The following is a 27,035-nucleotide window of genomic DNA, read 5'->3' on the forward strand; positions in this document are numbered from 1 at the left end:
TACTTTTGAGACTAGTTCATATTAATTAGTTTTAGAAATTCTTGATGGGCACTCACCCGATAATCAGTGACAAGTCCTGGAAATACAGAGCAAAAAGAGAGCTGTTAGTGTAAAATGTGACGATTTAAAAAAAATATAACTGCAAATGACTGAACACAAAGGTACCCAATATCAATGGTTGTAATAGAATATACGGAATAATATGCACAACAAGATTTTATGGCCTTTGACCCAGAGACAGTAACAGTAAGAAAAAATTATAATGAATTTAAAATATTTTACAATATGCGGTAGTCGGTATTAGGGGTATTATGGTACCCAGGTTGATGCTGTAAGACCATTGGTGTGGGAGGTACCTGAGACAGCAGTATCATTGGTGAAGCCTGCCTGCTGGTTCCGCCCAGTAAGGCGGAGTATAAGAGCCTGTGGCTCCCTAGCAGCTGCATTCTGTACCTGCACTGCTGGGGGAAACATCTAGTCCAACAAAGCCTTCAATTGTCTTCCAATCTCGCTTCTGGAGTTATTGATCGAGCATCAATTTATTGGACTAGATTTTAAAGAATGGAGCTCCGAATCAAACCGGAGTGTCTGCAACTCAGCCCCCACGCGGCAAACTCAGCGGCAACCTTCAAACACTGGCTGGCGTGCTTCAAAGGGTACCTCCGGACGGCCACGACTGAACCTACGTAGGACCAGAAACTGCAAGTTCTCCAGTCGAGGGTGAGCCCAGAGATCTACACCCTCATCGAGGATGCGGACGATTTTGAGGCCGCAATGACCCTGCTGAAAGGGCACTATATTCGCCCAGTAAACCAGGTCTACGCCCGACATCTGCTAGCGACGAGGCGACAAATCCCCGGGGAATCGCTGGAGGAATTCTGCCGTGCGCCCCTGGTGTTCGGTAGGAACTGTGACTGCCCGCAAGTTTCAGCCAGCGACCACACAGAACTTTTGATCCAGGATGCTTTTGTTGCAGGTATGCTGTCCTCCCAAATCCGCCAGCGGCTGCTAGAAAAAGAGACACTAGGCCTCAAGGAAGCAAGGGCCCTTGCTAGCTCCCTGGATGTGGCCTCCCGAAATGCCCGCGCGTACGTACCCAACCGCGCAGCGGCCCCTTGGGCAGCATGGAACCACCCCGCGGCCGACTTCGATGCATCCCCCATCCCCTCACAAGCTTGCGCTGCACGACTACCAGGCAACCCCGGGGGGACCACCTGCTATTTTTGCGGGCAAGCCAAGCACCCTTGACAACGCTGCCCGGCCCGCTCCTCCACCTGCAAAGGGTGCGGCAAAAAGGGCCATTTCGTGGCGGTATGCCAGGCCCGGGCGGTCGCCGCGGTCTCCGGGGGAGAACCGGGACCGCCACCCCAACCCTCACCATGAGCCACGTGTGGCCAGTGGGCGCCGCCATCTTCCTGTTCCAAAGGCACGTGCGGGCCCCGGGCGCCGCCATCTTGTTCCCCGGGGACCATGTGCGACATCTACTCAAGGACAACTACGCACAGAAAACGAACATGCTCTTCGCCAGGCAGGCACTCGCCACTTGCTCTCAACTCCCTGGTGAGTCCACAGAAGACTTCTGGCGGGCCCTAATCCCACTAGTCCGGGACTGTGACTGTCAGGCCGTTACGGCCACGGAACACTCAGACCTCCTTATGCGGGACGCTTTTGTGACTGGAATTGGGTCAGATCTCATACGCCAGCGGCTCCTAGAAGGGGCCACGCGCGACCTCGCAGAGACTAAAACGCTAGCGCTCTCCATGACGGTCGCCCTGCGCAACGGCCAGTCCTACACCCCCAGCTGCGCAGCCCACCCCTCCTACGCTTCGTGGACCGCACAGACAGCCGCCCCAGCGAGGGCGCTGCCCACCCAATTCGCGTGCGCTGTACGCCAGCCAGCGAACCCCGGGGGCCCCAGATGCTATTTTTGCAGCCAACAGAAGCACCCCCGCCAACGCTGCCCGGCCTGCGCTGCCCTTTGTAAAGCCTGTGGGAAGAAGGGCCACTACGCCGCGGTGTGCCAGGCCCGCTCAGTAGCCGCTATCGCCCCACCCACCTCGGTCACGGAAAATGGGCGCCGTCATCCCCCCCCCCTGGACCACGTGCGGCCAGTGGGCGCCGCCATCTTCCTGTCCGTGCAACACGTGCATTTCATGGGCGCCGCCATCTTGTTCCACCCCCGCAACGTGCGTTCCATGGGCGCCGCCATTTTGTACCCCTCAAGACCTCCGGGCGCCACCATCTTATCTACCCCTCAGCACATGGGCACCACCAGCGTTCCAGGACTCGGGGTCACCAGCCGCCCCATTACCCGACGACCAACCGAGACTCGCCTCCATGACAATCGACCAGTCTCGTCCGCATAACCTGACCAACGCATCCACCAGCGTGAAAGTCAACGTACATGTAACCTCCTGCCTGCTGGACTCAGGGAGCACCGAAAGCTTCATACACCCGGATACGGTAAGGCGCTGTTCCCTCACGATACACCCCGCCAACCAGAAAATCTCCCTGGCCTCCGGATCCCATTGCGTAGCGATCCGGGGGTACTGTACGGTCACGCTCACGATCCAGGGCGTACAATTCAGCGGCTTCCGCCTCTAGGTCCTCCCTAACCTCTGCGCTGCACTAATCCTTGGCCTGGACTTCCAGTGCAACCTCCAAAGCCTAACTCTGAAATTCGGCAGGCCCTTACCACCCATTACTGTGTGCGGCCTCGTAACCCTAAAGGTCGACCCACCTTCTCTCTTTGCCAATCTAACTCCAGATTGCAAACCCGTCGCCACCAGGAGCAGATGGTACAGCACCCAGGACAAGACCTTCATCAGGTCCGAAGTCCAGCGGCTGCTTCAGGAAGGCATCATTGAGGCCAGCAACAGCCCCTGGAGAGCTCAAGTGGTAGTAGTTAAAACTGGGGAGAAACACCGAATGGTCGTGGACTACAGCCAGACCATCAACCAGTACATGCAGCTCGAAGCGTACCCCCTCCTACAAAATGGTTAACCAGATTGCGTAGTACCGGGTCTTCTCAACGGTAGACCTGAAATCCGCCTACCACCAGCTCCCCATCCATAAATCGGACGATCCATACACCGCCTTCGAGGCAGATGGCCGCCTACTTCACTTCCTTAGGGTCCCCTTCGGTGTCACAAACGGGGTCTCGGTCTTCCAAAGGGAGACGGACCGAATGGTCGACCGGTACAGGTTGCGGGCCACCTTTCCGTACCGAGACAACGTCACCATTTGCGGCCATGATCAGCAGGACCACGACGCCAACCGTGCTACATTTCTCCACACCGCTACTCTCCTAAACCTCACTTACAACAAGGCGAAGTGCGTGTTCAGCACGAACCGCTTAGCCATCCTCGGCTATGTGGTCCAGAACGGAGTTCTGGGACCCGATCCCGACCGCATGCGCCCCCTCATGCAGCTCCCCTCCCCCACTGCCCCAAGGTCCTCAAACGCTGCCTGGGGTTCTTTTCGTACTACGCTCAGTGGGTCCCAAACTATGCGGACAAGGCCCGCCCACTCATACAGTCCACCCAGTTTCCCCTGACGGCCGAGGCCCAACAAGCCTTCGCCCGGATCAGAGCTGATATTGCCAAGGCCACAATGCACGCTGTAGATGAGACACTGCCCTTCCAAGTAGAAAGCGACGCATCAGACGTTGCCCTTGCCGCCACCCTCAATCAGGCAGGCAGGCCCGTGGCATTCTTTTCCCGTACCCTTCATGCCTCAGAATTTCGGCATTCATCCATCAAAGAGGCCCAGGCTATCGTTGAGGCTGTGCGACATTGGAGGCGTTACCTGGCTGGCAGGAGATTCACTCTCTTCACTGACCAACGGTCGGTAGCCTTTATGTTCAACACACAGCGGGGCAAGTTCAAAAATGCTAAAATCTTGCGGTGGAGAATCGAGCTCTCCACCTATAATTACGAGATTATGTATCGCTCCGGCAAACTCAACGAACCTCCAGACGCCCTATCACGAGTTACATGTGCCAGCACACAAGTACACCGACTCCAGGCCCTGCACGACAGCCTTTGTCACCCAGGGATCACTCGGTTGCACCACTTCATTAAGGCACAAAATCTGCCCTACTCCGTCGAGGAAGTAAGGACAATCACCAGGGACTGCCAGGTCTATGCGGAGTGCAAGCCGCACTTCTACCGGCCGGACCTCGCGCACCTGGTGAAGGCCTCCCGCCCCTTTGAACACCTCAGCGTGGACTTCAAAGGCCCCCACCCCTCCACCGACCGTCACACATATTTTCTCAGTGTGATTGACGAATACTCCAGATTCCCCTTCGCCATGCCATGCCCCGACATGACGTCTGCCACCGTCATTAAAGTCCTCAACACAATCTTCACTCTGTTCGGTTTCCCCGCCTATATCCACAGTGACAGGGGATCCTCATTCATGAGCGATGAGCTGCGTCAGTTCCTGCTCAGCAGGGGTATCGCCTCCAGCAGAACGACGAGCTACAACCCCCGGGGAAACGGACAGGTAGAAAGGAGAATGGGACAGTATGGAGGGCCGTCCAGCTGTCCCTACGGTCCAGAAACCTCCCGGCCTCCCGCTGGCAGGAGGTCCTCCCTGATGCACTCCACTCCATTCGCTCATTACTCTGCACTGCCACTAACAATACACCCCATGAACGTCTTTTTGCCTTCCCCAGGAAGTCCACATCTGGGGTGTCGCTACCGACTTGGCTCGCAGCTCCGGGAACCGTTCTTCTCCATAAGCATGTCCGACTCCACAAGGCAGACCTGTCGGTGGAGAGGGTGCACTTGCTCCACGCAAATCCCCAGTATGCCGACGTGGCGTTCCCCGACAGCCGCCAGGATACTGTCTCCCTCAGGGACCTGGCACCAGCAGGTTCCACCCCCACACCCCCTCCGCCCCCGGCACCACCCTCCCCTCCCATGTCGCTCCCAACAGCAACCCCCCCCCCCTCGCAGGACCATCCATTCCCCCCCCTGCCCACGCTCGTCGATGAAGATGATTTTGGCACGCTCCTGGAGTCACCATCGACCAGATCAGCACCAACATTGCCGACACCACTGCGTCGCTCCCAGCGGAACATCAAGGCCCCGGACCGGCTAAACCTTTGACCGGTCCACCGGACATCAAAGGACATTTGTTTGCTCAAACCTTGTAAATATTAACTCATTGTTGTATATAGTTATCCACCACCCCGGCCGGAATCAATTTTTAAAATTAAAAAAATATATATTTATTAAAGTTTTTTAACACAATTTTTCACCCTTACAAACAATAACCCCCCCTCCCCCGTAACAAAATAACAAGAAATCGCACAGAGCAAGATATATACATGGTAAAATGATATGTTTACACAGCTTTGTACACTGGCTCTCTCCCGCATGTGCCAGTTTCCCCAACCCTTCACGTTATTCTTGCTCATCCACCCTCCCAGGCAATCCCCCATTCCCCGCCCCCCCCCAGTCCCAAGACGTCCCCCCCCCCAGTTGCTGCTGCTGCTGACCAACCTTCCTCTAACGCTCCGCGTCTAGGAACGGTTGCCACCGCCTGTAGAACCCCTGCGCAGACCCTCTCAAGGCAAACTTAATCCTCTCCAGCTTTATGAACTCAGCCATGTCGTTTATCCAGGCCTCTACGCTGGGAGGCTTCGCCTCCTTCCACATTAGCAAGATCCTTCGCCGGGCTACTAGGGACGCAAAGGCCAGAATGCCGGCCTCTTTCGCCTCCTGCACTCCCGGCTTGTCCACTGCTCCAAATATTGCTAGCCCCCAGCTTGGCTTGACCCGGACTTTCACCACCTGAGATATTAGAACATAGAACATAGAACAATACAGCGCAGTACAGGCCCTTCGGCCCACGATGTTGCACCAAAACAAAAGCCATCTAACCTACACTATGCCATTATCATCCATATGTTTATCCAATAAACTTTTAAATTTCCTCAATGTTGGCGAGTTCACTACTGTAGCAGGTAGGGCATTCCACGGCCTCACTACTCTTTGCGTAAAGAACCTACCTCTGACCTCTGTCCTATATCTATTACCCCTCAGTTTAAAGCTATGTCCCCTCGTGCCAGCCATTTCCATCCGCGGGAGAAGGCTCTCACTGTCCACCCTATCCAACCCCCTGATCATTTCGTATGCCTCTATTAAGTCTCCTCTTAACCTTCTTCTCTCCAACGAAAACAACCTCAAGTCCATCAGCCTTTCCTCATAAGATTTTCCCTCCATACCAGGCAACATCCTGGTAAATCTCCTCTGCACCCGCTCCAAAGCCTCCACGTCCTTCCTATAATGCGGTGACCAGAACTGTACGCAATACTCCAAATGCGGCCGTACCAGAGTTCTGTACAGCTGCAACATGACCTCCCGACTCCGGAACTCAATCCCTCTACCAATAAAGGCCAACACTCCATAGGCCTTCTTCACAACCCTATCAACCTGGGTGGCAACTTTCAGGGATCTATGTACATGGACACCTAGATCCCTCTGCTCATCCACACTTTCAGGAACTTTACCATTAGCCAAATATTCCGCATTCCTGTTATTCCTTCCAAAGTGAATCACCTCACACTTCTCTACATTAAACTCCATTTGCCACCTCTCAGCCCAGCTCTGCAGCTTATCTATATCCCTCTGTAACCTGCTACATCCTTCCACGCTATCGACAACACCACCGACTTTAGTATCGTCTGCAAATTTACTCACCCACCCTTCTGCGGCTTCCTCTAGGTCATTGATAAAAATGACAAACAGCAACGGCCCCAGAACAGATCCTTGTGGTACTCCACTTGTGACTGTACTCCATTCTGAACATTTCCCATCAACCACCACCCTCTGTCTTCTTTCAGCTAGCCAATTTCTGATCCACATCTCTAAATCACCCTCAATCCCCAGCCTCCGTATTTTCTGCAATAGCCTACCGTAGGGAACCTTATCAAACGCTTTGCTGAAATCCATATACACCACATCAACTGCTCTACCCTCATCTACCTGTTCAGTCACCTTCTCAAAGAACTCAATAAGGTTTGTGAGGCATGACCTACCCTTCACAAAGCCATGCTGACTATCCCTGATCATATTATTCCTATCTAGATGATTATAAATCTTGTCTCTTATAATCCCCTCCAAGACTTTACCCACTACAGACATGAGGCTCACCGGTCTATAGTTGCCGGGGTTGTCTCTGCTCCCCTTTTTGAACAAAGGGACCACATTTGCTGTCCTCCAGTCCTCTGGCACTATTCCTGTAGCCAATGATGACATAAAAATCAAAGCCAAAGGTCCAGCAATCTCTTCCCTGGCCTCCCAGAGAATCCTAGGATAAATCCCATCAGGTCCCGGGGACTTATCTATTTTCAGCCTGTCCAGAATTGCCAACACCTCTTCCCTACGTACCTCAATGCCATCTATTCTATTAGCCTGGGGCTCAGCATTCTCCTCCACAACATTATCTTTTTCCTGAGTGAATACTGATGAAAGATATTCATTTAGTATCTCGCCTATCTCCTCAGACTCCACACACAATTTCCCATCCCTGTCCTTGACTGGTCCTACTCTTTCCCTAGTCATTCGCTTATTCCTGACATACCTATAGAAAGCTTTTGGGTTTTCCTTGATCCTTCCTGCCAAATACTTCTCATGTCCCCTCCTTGCTCGTCTTAGCTCTCTCTTTAGATCCTTCCTCGCTACCTTGTAACTATCCATCGCCCCAACTGAAACTTCACACCTCATCTTCACATAGGCCTCCTTCTTCCTCTTAACAAGAGATTCCACTTCCTTGGTAAACCACGGTTCCCTCGCTCGACGCCTTCCTCCCTGCCTGACCGGTACATACTTATCAAGAACATGCAGCAGCTGATCCTTGAACAAGCCCCACTTATCCAGTGTGCCCAACACTTTCAGCCTACTTCTCCACCTTATCCCCCCCAAGTCACGTCTAATGGCATCATAATTGCCCTTCCCCCAGCTATAACTCTTGCCCTGCAGTGTATACTTATCCCTTTCCATCATTAACGTAAACGTCACCGAATTGTGGTCACTGTCCCCAAAGTGCTCTCCTACCTCCAAATCCAACACCTGGCCTGGTTCATTACCCAAAACCAAATCCAACGTGGCCTCGCCTCTTGTTGGCCTGTCAACATATTGTTTCAGGAAACCCTCCTGCACACACTGTACAAAAAACGACCCATCTATTGTACTCGAACTATATCTTTTCCAGTCAATATTTGGAAAGTTAAAGTCTCCCATAATGACTACCCTGTTACTTTCGCTCTTATCCAGAATCATCTTCGCCATCCTGTCCTCTACATCCCTAGAACTATTAGGAGGCCTATAAAAAACTCCCAACAGGGTGACCTCTCCTTTCCTGTTTCTAACTTCAGCCCATACTACCTCGGAAGAAGAGTCCCCACCTAACATCCTCTCCGCCACCGTAATACCGCTCTTGACTAGCAGCGCCACACCTCCCCCTCTTTTGCCTCCTTCTCTGAGCTTACTAAAACACCTAAACCCCGGAACTTGCAACATCCATTCCTGTCCCTGCTCTATCCATGTCTCCGAAATGGCCACAACATCGAAGTCCCAGGTACCAACCCATGCTGCCAGTTCCCCTACCTTGTTTCGTATACTCCTGGCATTGAAGTAGACACACTTCAAACTACCTACCTGAACACTGGCCCCCTCCTGTGACGTCAAATCTGTGCTCCTGACCTCTATACTCTCATTCTCCCTTACCCTAAAACTACAATCCAGGTTCCCATGCCCCTGCTGCATTAGTTTAAACCCCCCCAAAGAGCACTAACAAATCTCCCCCCCAGGATATTTGTGCCCCTCAGGTTCAGATGTAGACCATCCTGTCTGTAGAGGTCCCACCTTCCCCAGAAAGAGCCCCAGTTATCCAGAAATCTGAATCCCTCCCGCCTGCACCATCCCTGTAGCCACGTGTTTAAATGCTCTCTCTCCCTATTCCTCATCTCACTATCACGTGGCACGGGCAACATCCCAGAGATAACAACTCTGTTTGTTCTAGTTCTGAGCTTCCATCCTAGCTCCCTGAAAGCCTGCCTGACATCCTTGTCCCCTTTCCTACCTATGTCGTTAGTGCCAATGTGGACCACGACTTGGGGCTGCTCCCCCTCCCCCCTAAGGACCCGGAAAACACGATCCGAGACATCACGTACCCTTGCACCTGGGAGGCAACATACCAAACGTGAGTCTCTCACGCTCCCAGAAAATCTCCTATCTGTGCCCCTGACTATAGAGTCCCCAATTACTAATGCTCTGCTCTTCTCCCCCCTTCCCTTCTGAGCAACAGGGACAGACTCCGTGCCAGAGGCCCGTACCCCATGGCTTACCCCTGGTAAGTCTCCCCTCCCCACAAGTATCCAAAGCGGTATACTTGTTTCTCTAGATCCCTGCACTGACTGCTTTGTCCCAGTCCCTCTTACAGTTACCCACCTATCTCCAATCTTTGGTGTAACTAATTCCCTGAAGCTGCTATCTATGACCCCTTCTGCCTCCCGAATGATCCGAAGCTCTTCCAACTCCAGCTCCAGTTCCCTAACTCGGTCTTGGAGGAGCTGGAGATGGCAGCACTTCCTGCAGGTAAAATCAGCAGGGACACTAACTGCATCCCTCACCTCAAACATCCTGCAGGAGGAACATTGCACTCCCTTCCCTGCCATTCCTCTAACTTTCTACCAAGATCTGGCTAACAACTAAATTAAATTTTTTATAAAAAATAATAATAATATAATAAAATATGGTACTTATATTGCTCCCGCCACTCCTCTCCAGAGCTCCTCCAGTGCCGGGCATGACCAAAACATATGGACATGGTTCGCCGGGCTCTCTGAGCACCTTCCACATCTGTCCTCCACCCCAAAGAACCTACTCAACCTCGCCCCCGTCAAGTGTGCTCTGTGAACCATCTTAAATTGTATCAGGCTGAGCCTGGCACACGAGAAGGAGGAATTAACCCTACCTAGGGCATCAGCCCACAGACCTTCCTCAATCTCCTCCCCCAGCTCCTCCTCCCATTTACCTGTCAGCTCCTCTACCAGCGCTTCCCCCTCTTCTTTCATCTCCTGGTGTATTGCCGACACCTTGCCCTCCCCGACCCATACACTCGAGATCACCCTGTCTTGAATTTCTTGTGCCGGGAGCAACGGGAATTCCCTGACATGTCGCCTCACAAACGCCCTCACCTGCATATATCTAAAGGCATTTCCCGGGGGTATCTCGAACTTCTCCTCCAGTGCCCCTAGGCTCGCAAACGTCCCGTCAATGAACAGGTCCCCCATTCTTCTAATCCCGCCCGATGCCAGCTCTGAAACCCCCCGTCCATCTTCCCCGGGACAAACCGGTGGTTACCCCTGATCGGGGACCTCACCGAGGCTCACATTGCACCTCTGTGCCGTCTCCACTGGCCCCAGATCCTTAGCTTTGCCGCCACCACCAGGCTCGTGGTGTACCTTGCGGGCGGGAGCGGCAGCGGTGCCGTCACCAACGCCCCCAGGCTCGTTCCTTTACAGGACGCCATCTCCATCCTCTTCCATGCCGCCCCCTCTCCCTCCATTACCCACTTGCGGATCATCGCCACATTTGCTGCCCAGTAGTAGCTCCCTAGGTTTGGCAGTGCCAACCCTCCTCGGTCCCTACTGCGTTCCAGGAACCCTCTCCTTACCCTCGGGGTCCTATTCGCCCACACAAACCCCATTATACTCCTACCTACACTCTTGAAAAAAGCCTTGGTGATCACGATGGGAAGGCACTGAAACACAAACAGAAACCTCGGAAGGACCACCATTTTGACCGACTGTACTCTACCCGCTAGCGAGAGCGGTAACATGTCCCATCTTTTGAAGTCCTCCTCCATTTGCTCCACCAACCTCGTCAGATTCAGTTTATGTAGGGCCCCCCAATTCCTGGCTATCTGAATCCCCAGATACCAAAAGCTCCCCTCCGCCCTCCTCAGCGGTAGGTCTCCAATCCCTCTTTCTTGGTCCCCTGCCTGTAATACAAAGAGCTCACTCTTCCCTACATTGAGCTTATAGCCCAAAAACTCCCCAAACTCCCTTAGAGTCTGCATGACCTCCACCATCCCCTCCATTGGATCCGCCACGTACAGCAACAGGTCATCTGCATAAAGCGACACCCGATGCTCTTCTCCCCCTCGGACCACCCCCCTCCATTTACTAGACTCCCTCAATGACATGGCCAAGGGTTTGATCGTCAATGCAAACAACAGGGGGGACAGGGGGCACCCCTGCCTCGTCCCTCGGTACAGCCGGAAGTACTCCGACCTCCGCCGGTTCGTCACTACACTCGCCACCGGGGCTCTGTAAAGGAGCTTAACCCAACTGATAAACCCAAACCCAAACCTACCCAGCACCTCCCAGAGGTACTCCCACTCTACTCGGTCAAAGGCCTTCTCCGCGTCCATGGCTGCCACTATCTCCGCCTCTCCCTCCTCCGATGGCATCATTATCACGTTTAAGAGCCGCCGCACATTAGTGTTTATTTGCCTGCCCTTTACGAATCCCGTCTGGTCCTCGTGGATCACCCCCGGGACACAGTCTTCGATCCTCGTGGCCAGCACTTTCGCCAGCAACTTAGCATTCACATTGAGGAGCGAGATCGGCCTGTACGATCCACATTGCAGTGGGTCCTTGTCCCGCTTTAGGATCAAAGAAATTGTCGCTTCCGACATTGTCGGGGGCAGGGTCCCCTCCTCTTTTGCCTCATTAAAGGTCCTCACTAGTAGCGGGGCCAACAGGTCTACGTACTTCCTGTAGAACTCCACCGGGAAGCCGTCCGGCCCCGGGGCCTTCCCCGCCTGCATACTCCCCAAACCCTTGCTCAGCTCCTCCAACCCAATTGGTGCCCCCAAACCAGCCACCTCTTGCTCCTCCACCCTCGGGAATCTCAGTTGGTCTAGGAATCGTCTCATCCCCTCTTCCCCCGCTGGGGGCTGGGATCTGTACAGCTCTTCATAGAAGGCCTTAAATACCTCGTTTATTTTCGTCGCATTCCGAACCGTGGCTCCCCTTCCATCTTTGACTCCCCCTATTTCCCCCGCTGCCGTCCTCTTACGGAGCTGGTGTGCCAGCATCCGACTAGCCTTTTCCCCATACTCGTAGGTCGCCCCCTGCGCCTTCCTCCACTGTGCCTCCGCCTTCCCTGTGGTCAACAGGTCAAACTCCGTCTGGAGCCGTCGTCTTTCCCCAAGTAATCTCTCCTCCGGGGCCTCTGCGTATCTCCTGTCCACTCTCAAAATCTCCCCCACTAACCTCTCCCTTTCCATGCCCTCTGTCTTCTCCCTATGAGCCCTGATGGAGATTAGCTCTCCCCTGATCACCGCCTTCAACGCCTCCCACACCATCCCCACCCGCACCTCCCCGTTGTCGTTGGCCTCCAAGTACCTTTCGATGCACCCCCTGACCTTCCCACACACCACCTCATCTGCCAGCAGTCCCACATCCAGCCGCCACAGCGGGCGTTGGTCCCTCTCCTCTCCCAGCTCCAGTTCCACCCAGTGCGGGGCGTGATCCGAAATGGCTATGGCCGAATACTCCGTCCCCTCCACCCTCGGGATGAGCGCCCTGCCCAGAACAAAAAAATCTATCCGGGAGTAGGCTTTGTGCACGTGGGAGAAAAAAGAAAATTCCCTGGCCTGCGGCCTTGCAAACCTCCATGGGTCCACTCCCCCCATCTGATCCATAAACCCACTAAGCACCTTGGCCGCCGCCGGCCTCTTTCCAGTCCTTGATTTGGAGCGGTCCAGTGCTGGGTCCAGCACCGTGTTGAAGTCCCCTCCCATTATCAGGCCTCCTACCTCCAGGTCTGCGCCCGAAATGCGCCCCAACACGCGCTTCATGAATCCAGCATCATCCCAGTTCGGGGCGTATACATTTACCAACACCACCCACGTCCCTTGCAACCTACCGCTCATCATCACATATTGCCCTCCATTATCCACTACGATAGTCTTGGCCTCAAATGACACCCGCTTCCCCACCAATATTGCCACCCCTCTATTCTTCGCGTCCAGTCCCGAGTGGAATACCTGTCCTACCCATCCCTTTCTTAACCTGACTTGGTCCGCCACCTTCAGATGTTTCTCTTGGAGCATGACCACGTCTGCCTTCAGTCCCTTTAAGTGCGTTAACACTCAGGCCCTCTTCACCGGCCCATTCAGGCCCCTCACGTTCCACGTTATCAGCCGGATTGGAGGGGCTCTCACCCGTCCCCCCCTCTCCGCCGACTAGCCATCTCCTTTTCTAGGCCGGTCCCGTGTCCGCGCCTCCCTCACCCTCCGGTCCCCCAGCCGGGGGACCCCCGCCCAGACCACCTCTTCTGTGTCCCATTCCCTTTCGGCCAGTGCAGCAGCAACCCTTTCCCCCCCCCTCCCCTCCCCCCCCCCCCCCCCCCCCCCGCTAGAACCCTGTCTAGCTTTTTTGCTCCCCCATATCACTCCCGTAAGTCAGCTGATACCTGCTGACCCCGGCTTCCTCCGCCGTCCCATTGACCTCCCCGTGTGGGAGTGTCCCAATCAGTATGCGTTCCTTCGTTCCCCTTCCCGCCTTTCTTCCCTCGCGCGGGAAAAACCCTGCGCTTTCCAAAGCCTGCCCCGCCCCCTCTGGCGCAGCCCCTGTCGCGGCCTTGTCTCTCTCCCCCAGCCCATGTAACATTTCCTGCGCGTGATTGACCCCCTATACACAACAACCATCACACATCAAACCTCAAACATCCCACCCACCCTCACAAACCCTCAGTTAGAGTCCAACTTTTCGGTTTGTATGAAGGTCCACGCCTCTTCAAGCGTTTCAAAATAATAGTGTTGGTCCTTGTATGTGACCCACAGTCGCGCTGGCTGCAGCATTCCGAATTTCACTCCTTTCCGGTGCAACACCGCTTTGGCCCGGTTGAAACCCGCTCTCCGCTTTGCAACCTCCGTACTCCAGTCCGGGTACATTCGGATCTCTGCATTGTCCCACTTACTGCTCCGCTCCTTCTTGGCCTATTTCATAACCCTCTCTCTGTCTGTGAACCGGTGAAATCTCACCACCATCGCCCTTGGCGGTTCATTTGCCTTGGGCCTCCTCGCCAGCACCCGATGTGCCCCGTCCAGCTCCAGCGACCTCGAAGGGGCCTCCGCGCCCATCATCGCCGCGAGCATCGTGCTCGCGTATGCATCGGTCCCCTCCACTCCTTCAGGGAGACCCAGGATCCGCAGATTCTTTCTCCTCGACCTGTTCTCCAGGTCTTCGAGTCTTCCCGCCCACCTCTTGTGCAGCGCCTCGTGCTGCTCCACTCTCACCGCCAGGCCCAAGATCTTGTCCTCATTCTCACTGACTCTTTTCTGCACCTCCTGGATCTTTACCTCGTGGACCTTCTGGGTCATCCCATGTCCTTTAATTGCCGACAGCATAGGCGCCAGCATCTCCTTCCGCAGCTCCTCGAAGCAGCGCTTGATGAACTCCTGCAGCTCCGGCCCGCACTCCGCTTTGTCCCCGGCCGCCGCCATTTTGTTTTTTTTCCCTCGCTTCTCCTGCTGCTCCAATGCCGCTTTTTTGGCCGTTTCACTTCTGGTCCGGTCCATAAAGGTTGGAGGGGGACCTCTCTCTTCCCTTCCCCACGGGTTGTCTTCGAAAAAAATTCCGTTGGGGCTCCTCTAACGAGCCCGAAATTCCGTAATAGCGGGAGCTGCCGAATCGTGCGGCTTAGCTCAGCATAGCCGCAACCGGAAGTCCCGGACTCATTTTTTAACAGGGGATGAATGTGGTAAACCACTGTTGCACCTGTATTAGGTGATGTATGGTAGGACCTGTACTACAGGTTCGCCGGTAGTCCCTGCCTGCTGGCTCTGCCCAGGAGGCGGGGTATAAATATGCGTGTCCTCCAGCCAGCAGCCATTTCGCCAGCTGCTGTGGGAGGCCACACACCGGATAACAATAAAGCCTCAGTTGGATTTAACTATCGTCTTTTGTCCAATTGATCGTGCCTCATGGAGCAGACGGTACAGTGCCCAGGACTGGACCTTCATTAGGTCGGAAGCCCAGCGGTTACTGAAGGAATGTATTATTGAGGCTAGCAACAATCCCTGGAGAGCTCAAGTAGTGGTTGTAAAGACTGGGAAGAAGCACAGGATGGTCATCGATTATAGTCAGACCATCAACAGGTATACGCAGCTCGACGCGTACCCTCTCCCCCGCATATCTGATCTGGTCAATCAGATTGCACAATACAAGGTATTTTCCATGGTGGATCTAAAATCCGCCTACCACCAGCTCCCCATCTGCCCTAGCGACCGCAAATACACTGCATTCGAAGCAGATGGGCGGCTCTACCACTTCCTAAAGGTTCCCTTCAGTGTCACAAATGGAGTCTCAGTCTTCCAACGGGAGATGGACCGAATGATTGACCGGTACGGTTTGCGGGCCACGTTTCCGTACCTTGATAACGTCACCATCTGCGGCCACAACCGGCAGGACCATGACACCAACCTAAAAAATTTTTCCATACCGCAAAAATCCTTAATCTAACCTACAACAAGGACAAATGCATGTTCAGCACCGACCGTCTAGCCATCCTCGGCTACGTAATGCATGATGGAGTTATAGGCGCAGATCCCGAACGCATGCGTCCCCTCATGGAGCTTTCCCTCCCCACTGCTCCAAGGCCCTGAAACATATTATGCCCAGTGGGTCCCCAATTATGCGGACAAGGCCCGCCCACTAATTCAATCCATGTTTTTTCCCCTGTTCGCAGAGGCCCGCCAGGCCTTCAGCCGCATCAAAGCGAACATTGCAAAGGCCACGATGCACGCAATCGATGAATCCCTTCCCTTCCAAGTCGAGAGCGACGCGTCTGACGTAGATCTGGCGGCCACCCTCAACCAAGCGGGCAGACCTGTGGCCTTGTTCTCACGCACCCTCCACGCTTCAGAAATCTGCCATTCCTCAGTTGAAAAGGAGGCCCAGGCCACAGTAGAAGCTGTGCGGCACTGGAGGCATTACCAGGCCGGCAGGAGATTCACTCTCCTCACTGACCATCGGTCGGTTACTTTCATGTTCGATAATGCACAGCGGGGCAAGATAAAGAACGATAAGATCTTACGGTGGAGGATCGAGCTCCCCACCTACAACTATGAGATCTTGTATCGGCCCGGGAAGCCAAACGAGCCTCCTGATGCCCTATCCCGCGGCACATGTGCCAACGCACAAGTGGACCGACTCCGGGCCCTCCACAAGGACCTCTGCCACCTGGGGGGTCACTCGATTCTTCCATTTCATTAAGACCCGCAACCTGCCCTACTCCATCGAGGAGGTCAGGACTGCCACCAGGAACTGCCAAATCTGCGTGGAGTGCAAGCCCTACTTCTACAGGCCAGAGAAAGCGCACCTGATAAAGGCTTCCCGTCCCTTTGAATGCCTCAGTATGGACTTTAAAGGGCTCACCCACCCACACCCCCACCACCAATCCCACCCTCCCTCCCACCGGCGCACCCCACAGCCGCCCCTTCCCTGGTGGATCGGTTCTCCCACTGGTCCCATCTAGGGGTAATGAAACTGCCGAAGAAGCCAAAGCCACGTTCTCGGAGCCACGGATGCCCGAGCCGGCGTCTGCATCACCGCCGGAACTGCGACGATCGCAGAGGATGACCAGGGCCTCCGACCGACTAATTGCTTCATTTTGAATGTAAGTAAATACTGTAAATATTTGTGACATGTAACGCGGCAAAACACTGTACTAATGTATACCGGATACCACCATAACCTCAACCTCTACCACTGTATAACGCAAGACCACCACCCCCGCCAGACTCTTTTTTTTAACAGGGGGTGAATGTGGTAGTCGGTATTAGGGGTATTGCAGTACCCAGGTTGATGCTGTAAGACTATTGGTGTGCGAGGTACCTGAGACAGCAGTATCATTGGTGAAGCCTGCCTGCTGGTTCCGCCCAGTAAGGCGGAGTATAAGAGTCTGTGTCTCCCTAGCAGCTGCATTCTGTACCTGCGCTGCTGGGGGAAACATCTAGTCCAATAAAGCCTTCAATTGTCTTCCAATCTCGCTTCTGGAGTTATTGATCGGGCATCACAACACCAGTCCAACTGGTTTGTTTCGAATCACTAGCCTTCGGAGCACGGCTCCTTCCTCGGGTGAATGAAGATGTGGGTTGCAGAAATATATATATAGACAAAGTCAAAGATGCAAGACGATACTTTGTATGCGAGTCTTTGCAGGTAATTAAGTCTACAGGTCCAGACGGAGCAACTGGAGAGAGGGATAATCACAGGTTAAAGAGGTGTGAATTGTCTCAAGCCAGGATGATTGGTAGGATTTTGCAAGCCAGGCCAGATGGTGTGGGGTGAATGTAATGCGACACAAATCCAAGGTCCCGGTTGAGGCCGTACTCATGTATGTGGAACTTGGCTATAAGTTTCTGCTCAGCGATTTTGTGTTGTCGCGCGTCCTGAAGGGCGCCTTGGAGAACACTTACGCAAAGATCAGAGGCTGAATGCCCTTGACTGCTGAAGTGTTCCCCGACTGGAAGGGAACATGCCTGCGTGCCGATTGTCACGCGATGTCCGTTCATCCGTTGTCGCAGCGTCTGCGTGGTCTCGCCAATGTACCACAAACCTGTTGGACTTTAACCTAGTGTTGTAAGACTTCTTACTGTGCTCACCCCAGTCCAATGCCAGCATCTCCACATCATTTAAAATGTTTGGGGAATCTGTAACTGTTTTTTAAAAATGTTTGAAAATGTCTTCAGTTTGTATCAATTATAAAAGGATCAGTTATAAGTTTTGGTAAATAAGAAATACTGGTCCATGTTACCTGGTGATTCTTGACTTTGAAGTCGAAAAACAGCAGGAACAAAATTAAAATACAACGGCTATGGGGCAGACAGAAAGAACAAAGATAAAGATGTATCTGGTAGATCCAGACTACCTTGACTAATGGGAGCTGAGAGTTCATAGAATCATAGAAACCCTACAGTGCAGAAGAAACCATTTGGAAAAACGGGTCTGCACCAACCTTCCGAAAGAGCATCCTACCGAGGCCCACTCCCCGCCCCATCCCCGGAACACCACATGACCCACCCATCCCTGGACACCTAGGGGCAATTGAGCATGGCCAATCCACTTAACCTGCATGCCTTAGGTCTGTGGGAGGAAACCGGAGTACCCAGAGAAAACCCATGCAGACACAGGGAGAAGGTGCAAACTCCACACACAGTCACCCTAGGCTGGAATTGAACCCAGATCCCTGGCGCTGTGAGGCAGCAGTGCTAACCAAAGGTGCCACCCAGAGTTGAGATGATTCCAGAAAGAACTGTTCCACTGATAGACGGTTGCATGAGCAGAACCCTGTTTATATGGAAGCTGCTGCCTGGGAGAATTGGCGAAGTGTTTGAAGGAGAGGGATTGGAATTCTGCCATAAGAAGATCCGAGATGGAAGAATTCTGAGCTTATAATTGATGCCATGTAGCAAAATTGATAGCCTTTAAGATCTGTGAGATTTACCTTTGCTGTTCCTGCTATTCCATGTGTAATTTATACTTTGTACGTGCCTTGGTTTATCTGTTAATTTATGGTTAAATTATGTTGGCTCTGATTTGTTCTAAAGTTGAAGAAAGTGAAATTTTGTTCTGTAATTTCTTTTTTTGAGAATTGTTTGACAATTTTGATTCTTTTGGGTATATGGATCCCCACATGGATCATAAGAAAGATAAAGGGCGGGATTCTCCCGCAATTGGCCGGATGGCCCGACGCCGGCGCCAAGAGCAGTGCAAACCACTCCGGCGTCGGGCCGACCGAAAGGTGCGGAATCCTCCGCATTTCCGGGGGCTAGGTCAGCGTCGGGGGGGCTGGCGCCACGCCAACCGGCGCTGAAGGGCCGGCGCGAGTTGGCGAATGTGCAGAACTGCCGCCGTTGTTCCGTGCAAGCACAGACTGGCCGGCGTGTTTCCTGCGCATGCGCAGGGTGGTTCTTCTCTGTGCTGGCCATGGCGGAGCCAGTGTGGAAGGAAAGCGTGCCCCCACAGCACAGGCCTGCCTGCAGATCGGTGGGCCAGGCCACCGTGGGGGCCCCCCCTGGGGCCTGATCCCGTGCGCCCCCCCCGAGGACTTACCTAACCGGCCTACAAGCCAGGTCCCGCCGTGAAGGACCATGCCCATTTCACGCCGGTGGGACTGGCCAGGAAACGATGGCCGCTTGGCCCATCGGGGCCCAGAGAATTGCCGGCGCGGCGTAAACCCCGCCCCCGCCGGAAAACCAGCGCCGGAGAATACAGCAGCCGGCGTCGGAGCGGTGGGGTGGGATTCGCGCCACCCCTCGGGGATTCTTTGACCCGTCGGGGGGTCGGAGAATCCCGGCCAAAAAATCCTTAGTTTTTAAACTGAATTTGAAAATAGTTTATATGCAGTACTTGTAAATGGCGTTGAGGTGAATTTGAAAATTCAATGATAGTATGATTGCTGCTACCAGGAGTCATCTTCGCTATGTGGTCGTTAATGAATCCTATTTAATTGCATGATATCAGGTCTAGTATAGCCTGCTCTCTCGCTGGCAGTAGAATGTGATATTCTCAGAAATGACCCCAAAATCATTCTATGAATTCTTCATCGAGGCTACCTTCTCTCATCTAAGTTTCCCAGTCTATATGCAGATTAAAATCAACCATGATTATCAGCGTAATTTCGGACAAGTGCCCGTCATTTCCTCCCTCATATCACAGATTATCATAGAATTTACAGAGCAGATGGAGGCCATTCAGCCCATCGAGTCTGCACCGGCTCTTGGAAAGAGCATCCTACCCAAGGTCAACACCTCCACCCTATCCCCATAACCCCATAACCCAGTAACCCCACCCAACACTAAGGGCAATTTTGGACACTAAGGGCAATTTATCATGGCCAATCCACCTAACCTGCACATCTTTGGACTGTGGGAGGAAAGCGGAGCACCCGGAGGAAACCCACGCACGCACGGGGAGGATGTGCAGACTCCGCACAGACAGTAACCCAAGCCGGAATCGAACCTGGGACCCTGGAGCTGTGAAGCAATTGTGCTATCCACAATGCTACCGTGCTGCCCAATTATCCCAATATCATATCTTACTGTCTGGTTAATGTGAAGTGGCCTGTACACCATTCTCACAAATGACTTCTTGCCGTTAACATTTGTTTTCTCTACCAAAACCTTTTCTACATCATGGTTTCCTGAACTTAGGTCAGCTCTCTCCAATGTGGTCTACCATCATTAATTAACAGAACCACTCTTCCACCTTTTTCTAGCTTCCTGTCTGCGGTGGGTCGGTTCCATGGATCATGTGACCGAATCGAGGACAATTTCGCAGGCGCGTGCGGACCCCGACCAAAAGAGAATTTGCACCGGGCCTGGGAGCAGGAACCCGGCAAATGTGGACCAGGTTATGACCTGCTGTGTAATGTACCGTACCTGTTACTTACTGTGCCTTTGCCTTTCATCAATAAACCCCCTTGTTAAATACTGGAAGCCTCGAGTGAATGCCTCGAGCCACCACACTGTCCTTCCTAACTCCTGTGTACCCTTCAATATTCAGGTCCCATCGATGCCATCCTATAACCAAGTCCCTGTAATGGTTATCAGATCGCACTTATTTATTTATTTGTGCTCTCAGTTCATCAGTTTTGTCCCTTTATTCGTTTTGTAAAATCGAGTCTCATCTGTTGATTTGTTCTCCCACTACACTCTGTCTTTTCCTGACACCGCCTGGTTATCATTTCCCACATTAATGCCTTTCTCTCTTATCTTTTCTCTATTTGATTTACCACATCTTCCCAAATTTAATCTTTTGCCCGCATTATTTAGTTTAAAATACTCTCGACTTTCCTAGTTATGTGGCTCGCCAGAACACTAGCCCGAGCACGGTTTAGGTGTAGATCATCCCAAAGGTATAGCTGTCACTTTCCTCAGTACTGGTACCAATTTCCCACGAACAGGAAACCACTACTCCCGCACCAGTCTTTGTGCCACGGATTCATCTCTCCAATTTAATATACCCTTTGCCAATTTGCATATGGCTCAGGTAAGAAATTTGTGGTCCTGCTTTTTAAGTTAGTGTCTAGTTCACACTCTTTATGCAGAACCTCTTTCCTAGTTCTACCTATGTCATTGGTGGACCACAGAAACAACCTGGGCGAGATTCTCCGACCCCCCTGCTGGGTCGGAGAATCGCCGGGGGCTGGCGTGAATCCCGCCCCCGGCAGTTGCCGAATTCTTCGGCACCGGATATTCGGCGGGGGCGGGAATTACGCCGCGCCGGTTTGCGGGCCCCCCCCCTGCGATTCTCCGTCCCGGATGGGTCGAAGTCCTGCAGCTACAATGCCTGTCCCGCCGGCGTAGATTAAACTACCTACCTTACCGGCGGGACAAGGGGGCGCGGGCGGGCACCGGGGTCCTGGGGGGGGCGCGGGGCGATCTGGCCAGGCCCGCGATCAGGGCTCACCGATCCACGGGCGGGCCTGTGCCGTGGGGGCACTTTTTCCCTTCCACCTTCGCCATGGTCTCCACCATGGCGGAGGCGGCAGAGACTCCCTCCAATGCGCATGCGCGGGAATGCCGTCAGCGGCCGCTGATGCTCCCGCGCATGCGCCGCCCGGAGATGTCATTTCCGCGCCAGCTGGCGGGGCACCAAAGGCCTTTTCCGCCAGCTGGCGGGGCGGAAATTCGTCCGGCGCAGGCCTAGCCCCTTAAGGTTGGGGCTCGGCCCCCAAAGATGCGGAGCATTCCGCACCTTTGGGACGGCGCGATGCCTGACTGATTTGCGCCGTTTTGGGCGCCAGTCGGCGGACATCGCGCTGATACCGGAGAATTTCGCCCAGGGTCCTCCCCTTCCCACTGCAAGTTATTTTCCAGTCCTGAGCAGATGTCCCAAACCCTGGCACTGGGCAGGCAACACGGCCGTCTGGACTCTCGCTCTTTTCTGCAGACAACAATGTTACTCCCCCTCACCATACTGTCCCTATTAGCACCACATTCCTTTTTGCCTCCTCCGCTTGAATGTCTTCCTGTACCAGGGTGCTATGGTCAGTTTGTTCTAAAGGAGAAAATCAGCAAGAGATTATGTCTTGGAAAGGAAGAAATTACTTGTGTTGACAGTTCTTTTCTCAGCTCAGGATTTTCTAAAACACTTCATTGCTCATGAATTACTCCTTCAAAAGTAGTCATTGTTGTTTAGGCAAACATAACAGCCAATTCCTGAATGGTAAGATCCGCAAACAATTTTGAGGTGATGTTACTGCTTGGTGTTGCTTGATGGATGATGACAAAGATGCCAGAATACGCAGACATGTATTCATCTTTGCATCTCATCAAAGAGAGCACCCACTTCCTATTTCACTGAACTATCGACCTCGATTATTTACTCACGTTCTGCAGTGGGACTGGAGATACAACTTTCTAACATGTAGGCATAAGTGCATCACTGAGACAGCATAAATACTCCAGATGGGTCAGCTACTTTGAGCTGAATGAAGGACTGTGCATTAAGAGTTTCTGAATCACCATGATCGAGAAGTGAGGGAACGATTAGAGGGGCGGGTTAGAGGACAGGAAAGTTGGGTTGAGGCCACATTCAAATCAGCTATGATCCTATTGAATTACAGAGCAGGCTCGAGGGGTCCAATGATCTCCTCCTGCTTCTAATTCTTGTGTTCTTCTATGACAAATCTACTCGGCCATTGAGTCTTTCCAGATAGCACCAGGAGACATCAGCTAAATTGCAGCTCACACTGTAAAAGTAGAGTAATTGATTTCTTCTATTACTAAGCAGTAATATAACAATCAAGCCAGATTGAGGTGCTCCAAAGTTGCTGTTTATATTTACAAAATTACAATGGACTTCTTGTCTCTTGGCAGTTTCTGCAACAAAAGGCATTTTCACATGAACAATTCTTTAACCTGACTCACAGCCCCCTACCAAGAGGACAGATGAACTGAAGTTAATTCAACCTTAAGTTTGGCTCTTACCTTTTGACCTTCTGATTTGGGTGTCCCTACCAGACGTTATGCTCATCGTCTCTAATCCTGTCTCTTCCACATTCATGGCACTCATCTCCAGTCCCTTAAATTCAAGAGATGCAGTCTTGATCTGATATAACAGCCAACTGGTTTAGCCTTCACTGCCAGATATGGCTCGACCACAAAAAACATGCTCTTGTCTGTAAAAAACTGCTTCCTATTCCAGAATCAGCCTCAAATGAAAAACTAATCTCTGGTTTATTTTCTCTACTGCAAACGGTGGTCTTAAGTCTCTCCCCCCAGTCTTCTCCATCTTCATGTCCAACAACACATGTGAGGAGCTTATAGATCTCTTTGTCATGAAGATTGAGGACATCTGATCAGCTGACCCTGCCACTTACCTCCTTTTCCCAAGCTCATGGCCAAGCTTCCTCTCAGGGACTCCCTGTCCTGACCTTGTAACTTCCTCTCCAATCTTCCCTCATGCCCAAACTCATCTTATCCATGAGATCCACCTCCTGCTCCCTTGGCCCTATTCTCACTGAACTACTAACCACCCAATTTCCATTTCTGATTTCCACATTACCTGCTACTGTTAATAATTTTTGTTTTTTGGACATTGTTGCCCTCTTCTTCAAATCTATTGTCACTCTGCTCTTCAATAAGAATTAACCCTTGACCTTTTCATCCTTGCAAACTGCCGCCCCATCTCCAACTTCCCTCTCGTCACCAAAGACCTTAAATATAATGTCACCTCCTAAAGTCATGACACCTTTCCTGGAAATCCATGAGCAGAATGTAATGTTTGGTGGCATTTCCCACCCATCACCTGAAGGGTCAGCAGGGAAGTCATTTAATGCTGTGAGAGCGACTGGCCATTCTGATTGATTGGCACCACTGGAAGTGGTCATATCTGGCACTACTACAGTCCTTGCAAAGAAAAGCTAGGATCCAGGTGGAACCAATGTATGGGTGAGGGGGATTTTTCAGAGGGGATAGGGTGGGTTACACTTGGGTAGGGTGGGTGAGAAGGATGGGAGTCTTGAGTGAGAGAATAGGGGGGGTGGGGTGGAAGGAATACACGAATCAGTCTATGGGGTTGATCATCTGATCATGAAAGGGGGTCCACGAAGGGATACATCCCTCACTCTCTCGCTCGAGGACCAAGCAGGGCAAAGTGCCAGGCTTCCCCTGCCCCGTCCCTGACCTCCTTTATCCTGTGAAAAATTGAGGCTGGTTGGGAAGCAGCACTTAATTGGCCAAGTAAGTATGAGTAGAATGAGGATGTGTGGACTTCCCTAGGCCTCGTTTGTCCCAGTAAAATTGCAGACAGGTCAAGGACAGGCAGGATAGTGGCAGGAAAGTCACCTGGGGAATTTTATAGGCCTCTCTGCCTGCAAAGTGGCCTGTGGGGCTGTAAAATTCAGATCCATGCTTGAATCCCTGCAAACAGGTTTCCACCCTTTCCATACAGCTCTTACCAAATTCACAAATGACATTCAATGTCAATGTGACAAAGGTAAACTCTCCCTCTTCATCCTTCTCGAACTGCCTGCAGTGTGTGACACAGTTGATCATTTAATTCTCCTTCACTGCCTCTCCACCCTCCAGCTGGGTCGGACTGTAGTCGCTTTGTTCCATTTTTATCAATCTAATCATAGCCAAAGGATATCTCCTCAGTCACCTCTTATTTCTCATTTATACCCTGCCCTGTGAATTGTCTCAAGCCGGAACAGTTGGTAGGAGTTTGCAAACCCGGGCTAGATGGTGGAGGGTGAATATAATGAGACATGAATCCAAGGTCCTGGTTGAGGTCGTACTCATTCGTGTAGAACTTGGGTATCAGTTTCTGCTCGGCTATTCTTGGTTGTCGCGCGTCCTGAAGGCCGCCTTAGAGAACGTTTACCCGAACATCAGAGGCTGAATGCCCTTGACTGCTGAAGTGTTGCCCGACTGGAAGGGAACATTCCTGTCTGGCAATTGTCGTGCGATGTTCATTCTTTCATTACGAAGTCTTACAACACCAGGTTAAAGTCCAACAGGTTTGTTTCGATGTCACTAGCTTTCGGAGCGCTGCTCCTTCCTCAGGTGAATGAAGAGGTCTGTTCCAGAAACACATATATAGACAAATTCAAAGATGCCAGACAATGTTTGGAATGCGAGCATTAGCAGGTGATTAAATCTTTACAGATCCAGAGATGGGGTAACCCCAGGTTAAAGAGGTGTGAATTGTCTCAAGCCAGGACAGTTGGTAGGATTTCGCAGGCCAGATGGTGGGGGATGAATGTAATGTGACATGAATCCCAGGTCCCGGTCCCAGCAACCTCAAACGAACCATTGTTTGCAGCAAACTACCCAGTCTTCAGAACAGTGACCACGACACCACACAACCCTGTCATGGTAATCTCTGCAAGACGTGCCAGATCATCAACATGGATACCACTATTACACGTGAGAACACCACCCACCAGATACGCGGTACATACTCGTGCGACTCGGCCAACGTTGTCTACCTCATACGCTGCAGGAAAGGATGTCCCGAAGCGTGGTACATTGGCGAGACCATGCAGACGCTGCGACAACGAATGAACGGACATCGCGCAACAATCACCAGGCAGGAATGTTCCCTTCCAGTCGGGGAACACTTCAGCAGTCAAGGGCATTCAGCCTCTGATCTCCGGGTAAGCGTTCTCCAAGGCGGCCTTCAGGACCCGCGACAACGCAGAATCGCCGAGCAGAAACTTATAGCCAAGTTCCGCACACATGAGTGCGGCCTCAACCGGGACCTGGGATTCATGTCACATTACATTCATCCCCCACCATCTGGCCTGCGAAATCCTACCAACTGTCCTGGCTTGAGACAATTCACACCTCTTTAACCTGGGGTTACCCCATCTCTGGATCTGTAAAGATTTAATCACCTGCTAATGCTCGCATTCCAAACATTGTCTGGCATCTTTGAATTTGTCTATATATGTGTTTCTGGAACAGACCTCTTCATTCACCTGAGGAAGGAGCAGCGCTCCGAAAGCTAGTGACATCGAAACAAACCTGTTGGACTTTAACCTGGTGTTGTAAGACTTCGTACTGTGCTCACCCCAGTCCAACGCCGGCATCTCCACATCATTCTTTCATTGTCGCAGCGTCTGCATGGTCGATAAGTCGATCAATGAGTCGAGCGCCATATCCCGTTCTTACGAGGTCATCTTTCAGCGTCTGCAGATGTTTGTCATGTTCCTCCTTGCCTGAGCAGATCCTGTGTTTATGGAGGGCTTGTCCAAAGGGGATGGCTTCTTTAAAGTGAAGCCATCCCCTCTGAAAGACCGGATATGGCACGCAACTCATCGATCGACAGTTCCAGCGCGCCAAAGCAAAAAACCGCATCAACCTCCTCAGAAGACAAACACTGAACTCAACCGACAGAGTACCCTTCGTCGTCCAGTACTTCCCCGGAGCAGAGAAATCACAACATCTTCTTCACAGCCTTCAACATGTCTTGGATGAAGACGAACATCTGGCCAAGCTATCCCCATACCCCCATTACTTGCCTTCAAACAACCGTGCAATTTCACACAGACCATTGTTTGCAGCAAATTACCCAGCCTTCAGGAGAGCATGGACCACGACACCACACAAACCTGCCATGGCAACCTCTGCAAGACGTGCCAGACCATCGGCATGGATACCACCATTACATGTGAGAACACCACCCACCAGGTACGTGGTATCATACTCGTGCGACTCGGCCAACGTTGTCTACCTCATACGCTGCAGGAAAGGATGTCCCGAGGCGTGGTACATTGGCGAGACCATGCAGACGCTGCGACAATGGATGAATGGACATTGCGCAACAATTGCCAGGCAGTAATGTTCCCTTCCAGTTGGGGAACACTTCAGCAGTCAAGTGCAATCAGCCTCTGATCTTCGGTTAAGTGTTCTCCAAAGGCTTGCATTCAAAGTATCATCTTGCATCATTGACTTTGTCTATATATGCTGTGGTTGTGGAACCCAACTCTTCA

At 52.4% G+C, this 27,035-nt stretch overlaps 1 protein-coding gene across 3 annotated transcripts in view; it reads right to left on the reverse strand.

Moving 5' to 3' along the window:
* ddc (dopa decarboxylase) overlaps positions 1–27,035 on the reverse strand; it is a 310,860-nt gene that overhangs the window by 84,896 nt on the left and 198,929 nt on the right. For all 3 annotated transcript variants that reach the window (XM_072508857.1, XM_072508858.1, XM_072508856.1), the window contains one exon: positions 57–76. In XM_072508857.1, coding sequence (XP_072364958.1) covers positions 57–76 — 20 coding nt within the window. The remainder of the gene's footprint in view (positions 1–56; positions 77–27,035) is intronic.

This window comes from Scyliorhinus torazame, chromosome 6 (genome assembly GCF_047496885.1).
Source record: "Scyliorhinus torazame isolate Kashiwa2021f chromosome 6, sScyTor2.1, whole genome shotgun sequence".
Lineage (NCBI taxonomy): Eukaryota > Metazoa > Chordata > Chondrichthyes > Carcharhiniformes > Scyliorhinidae > Scyliorhinus > Scyliorhinus torazame.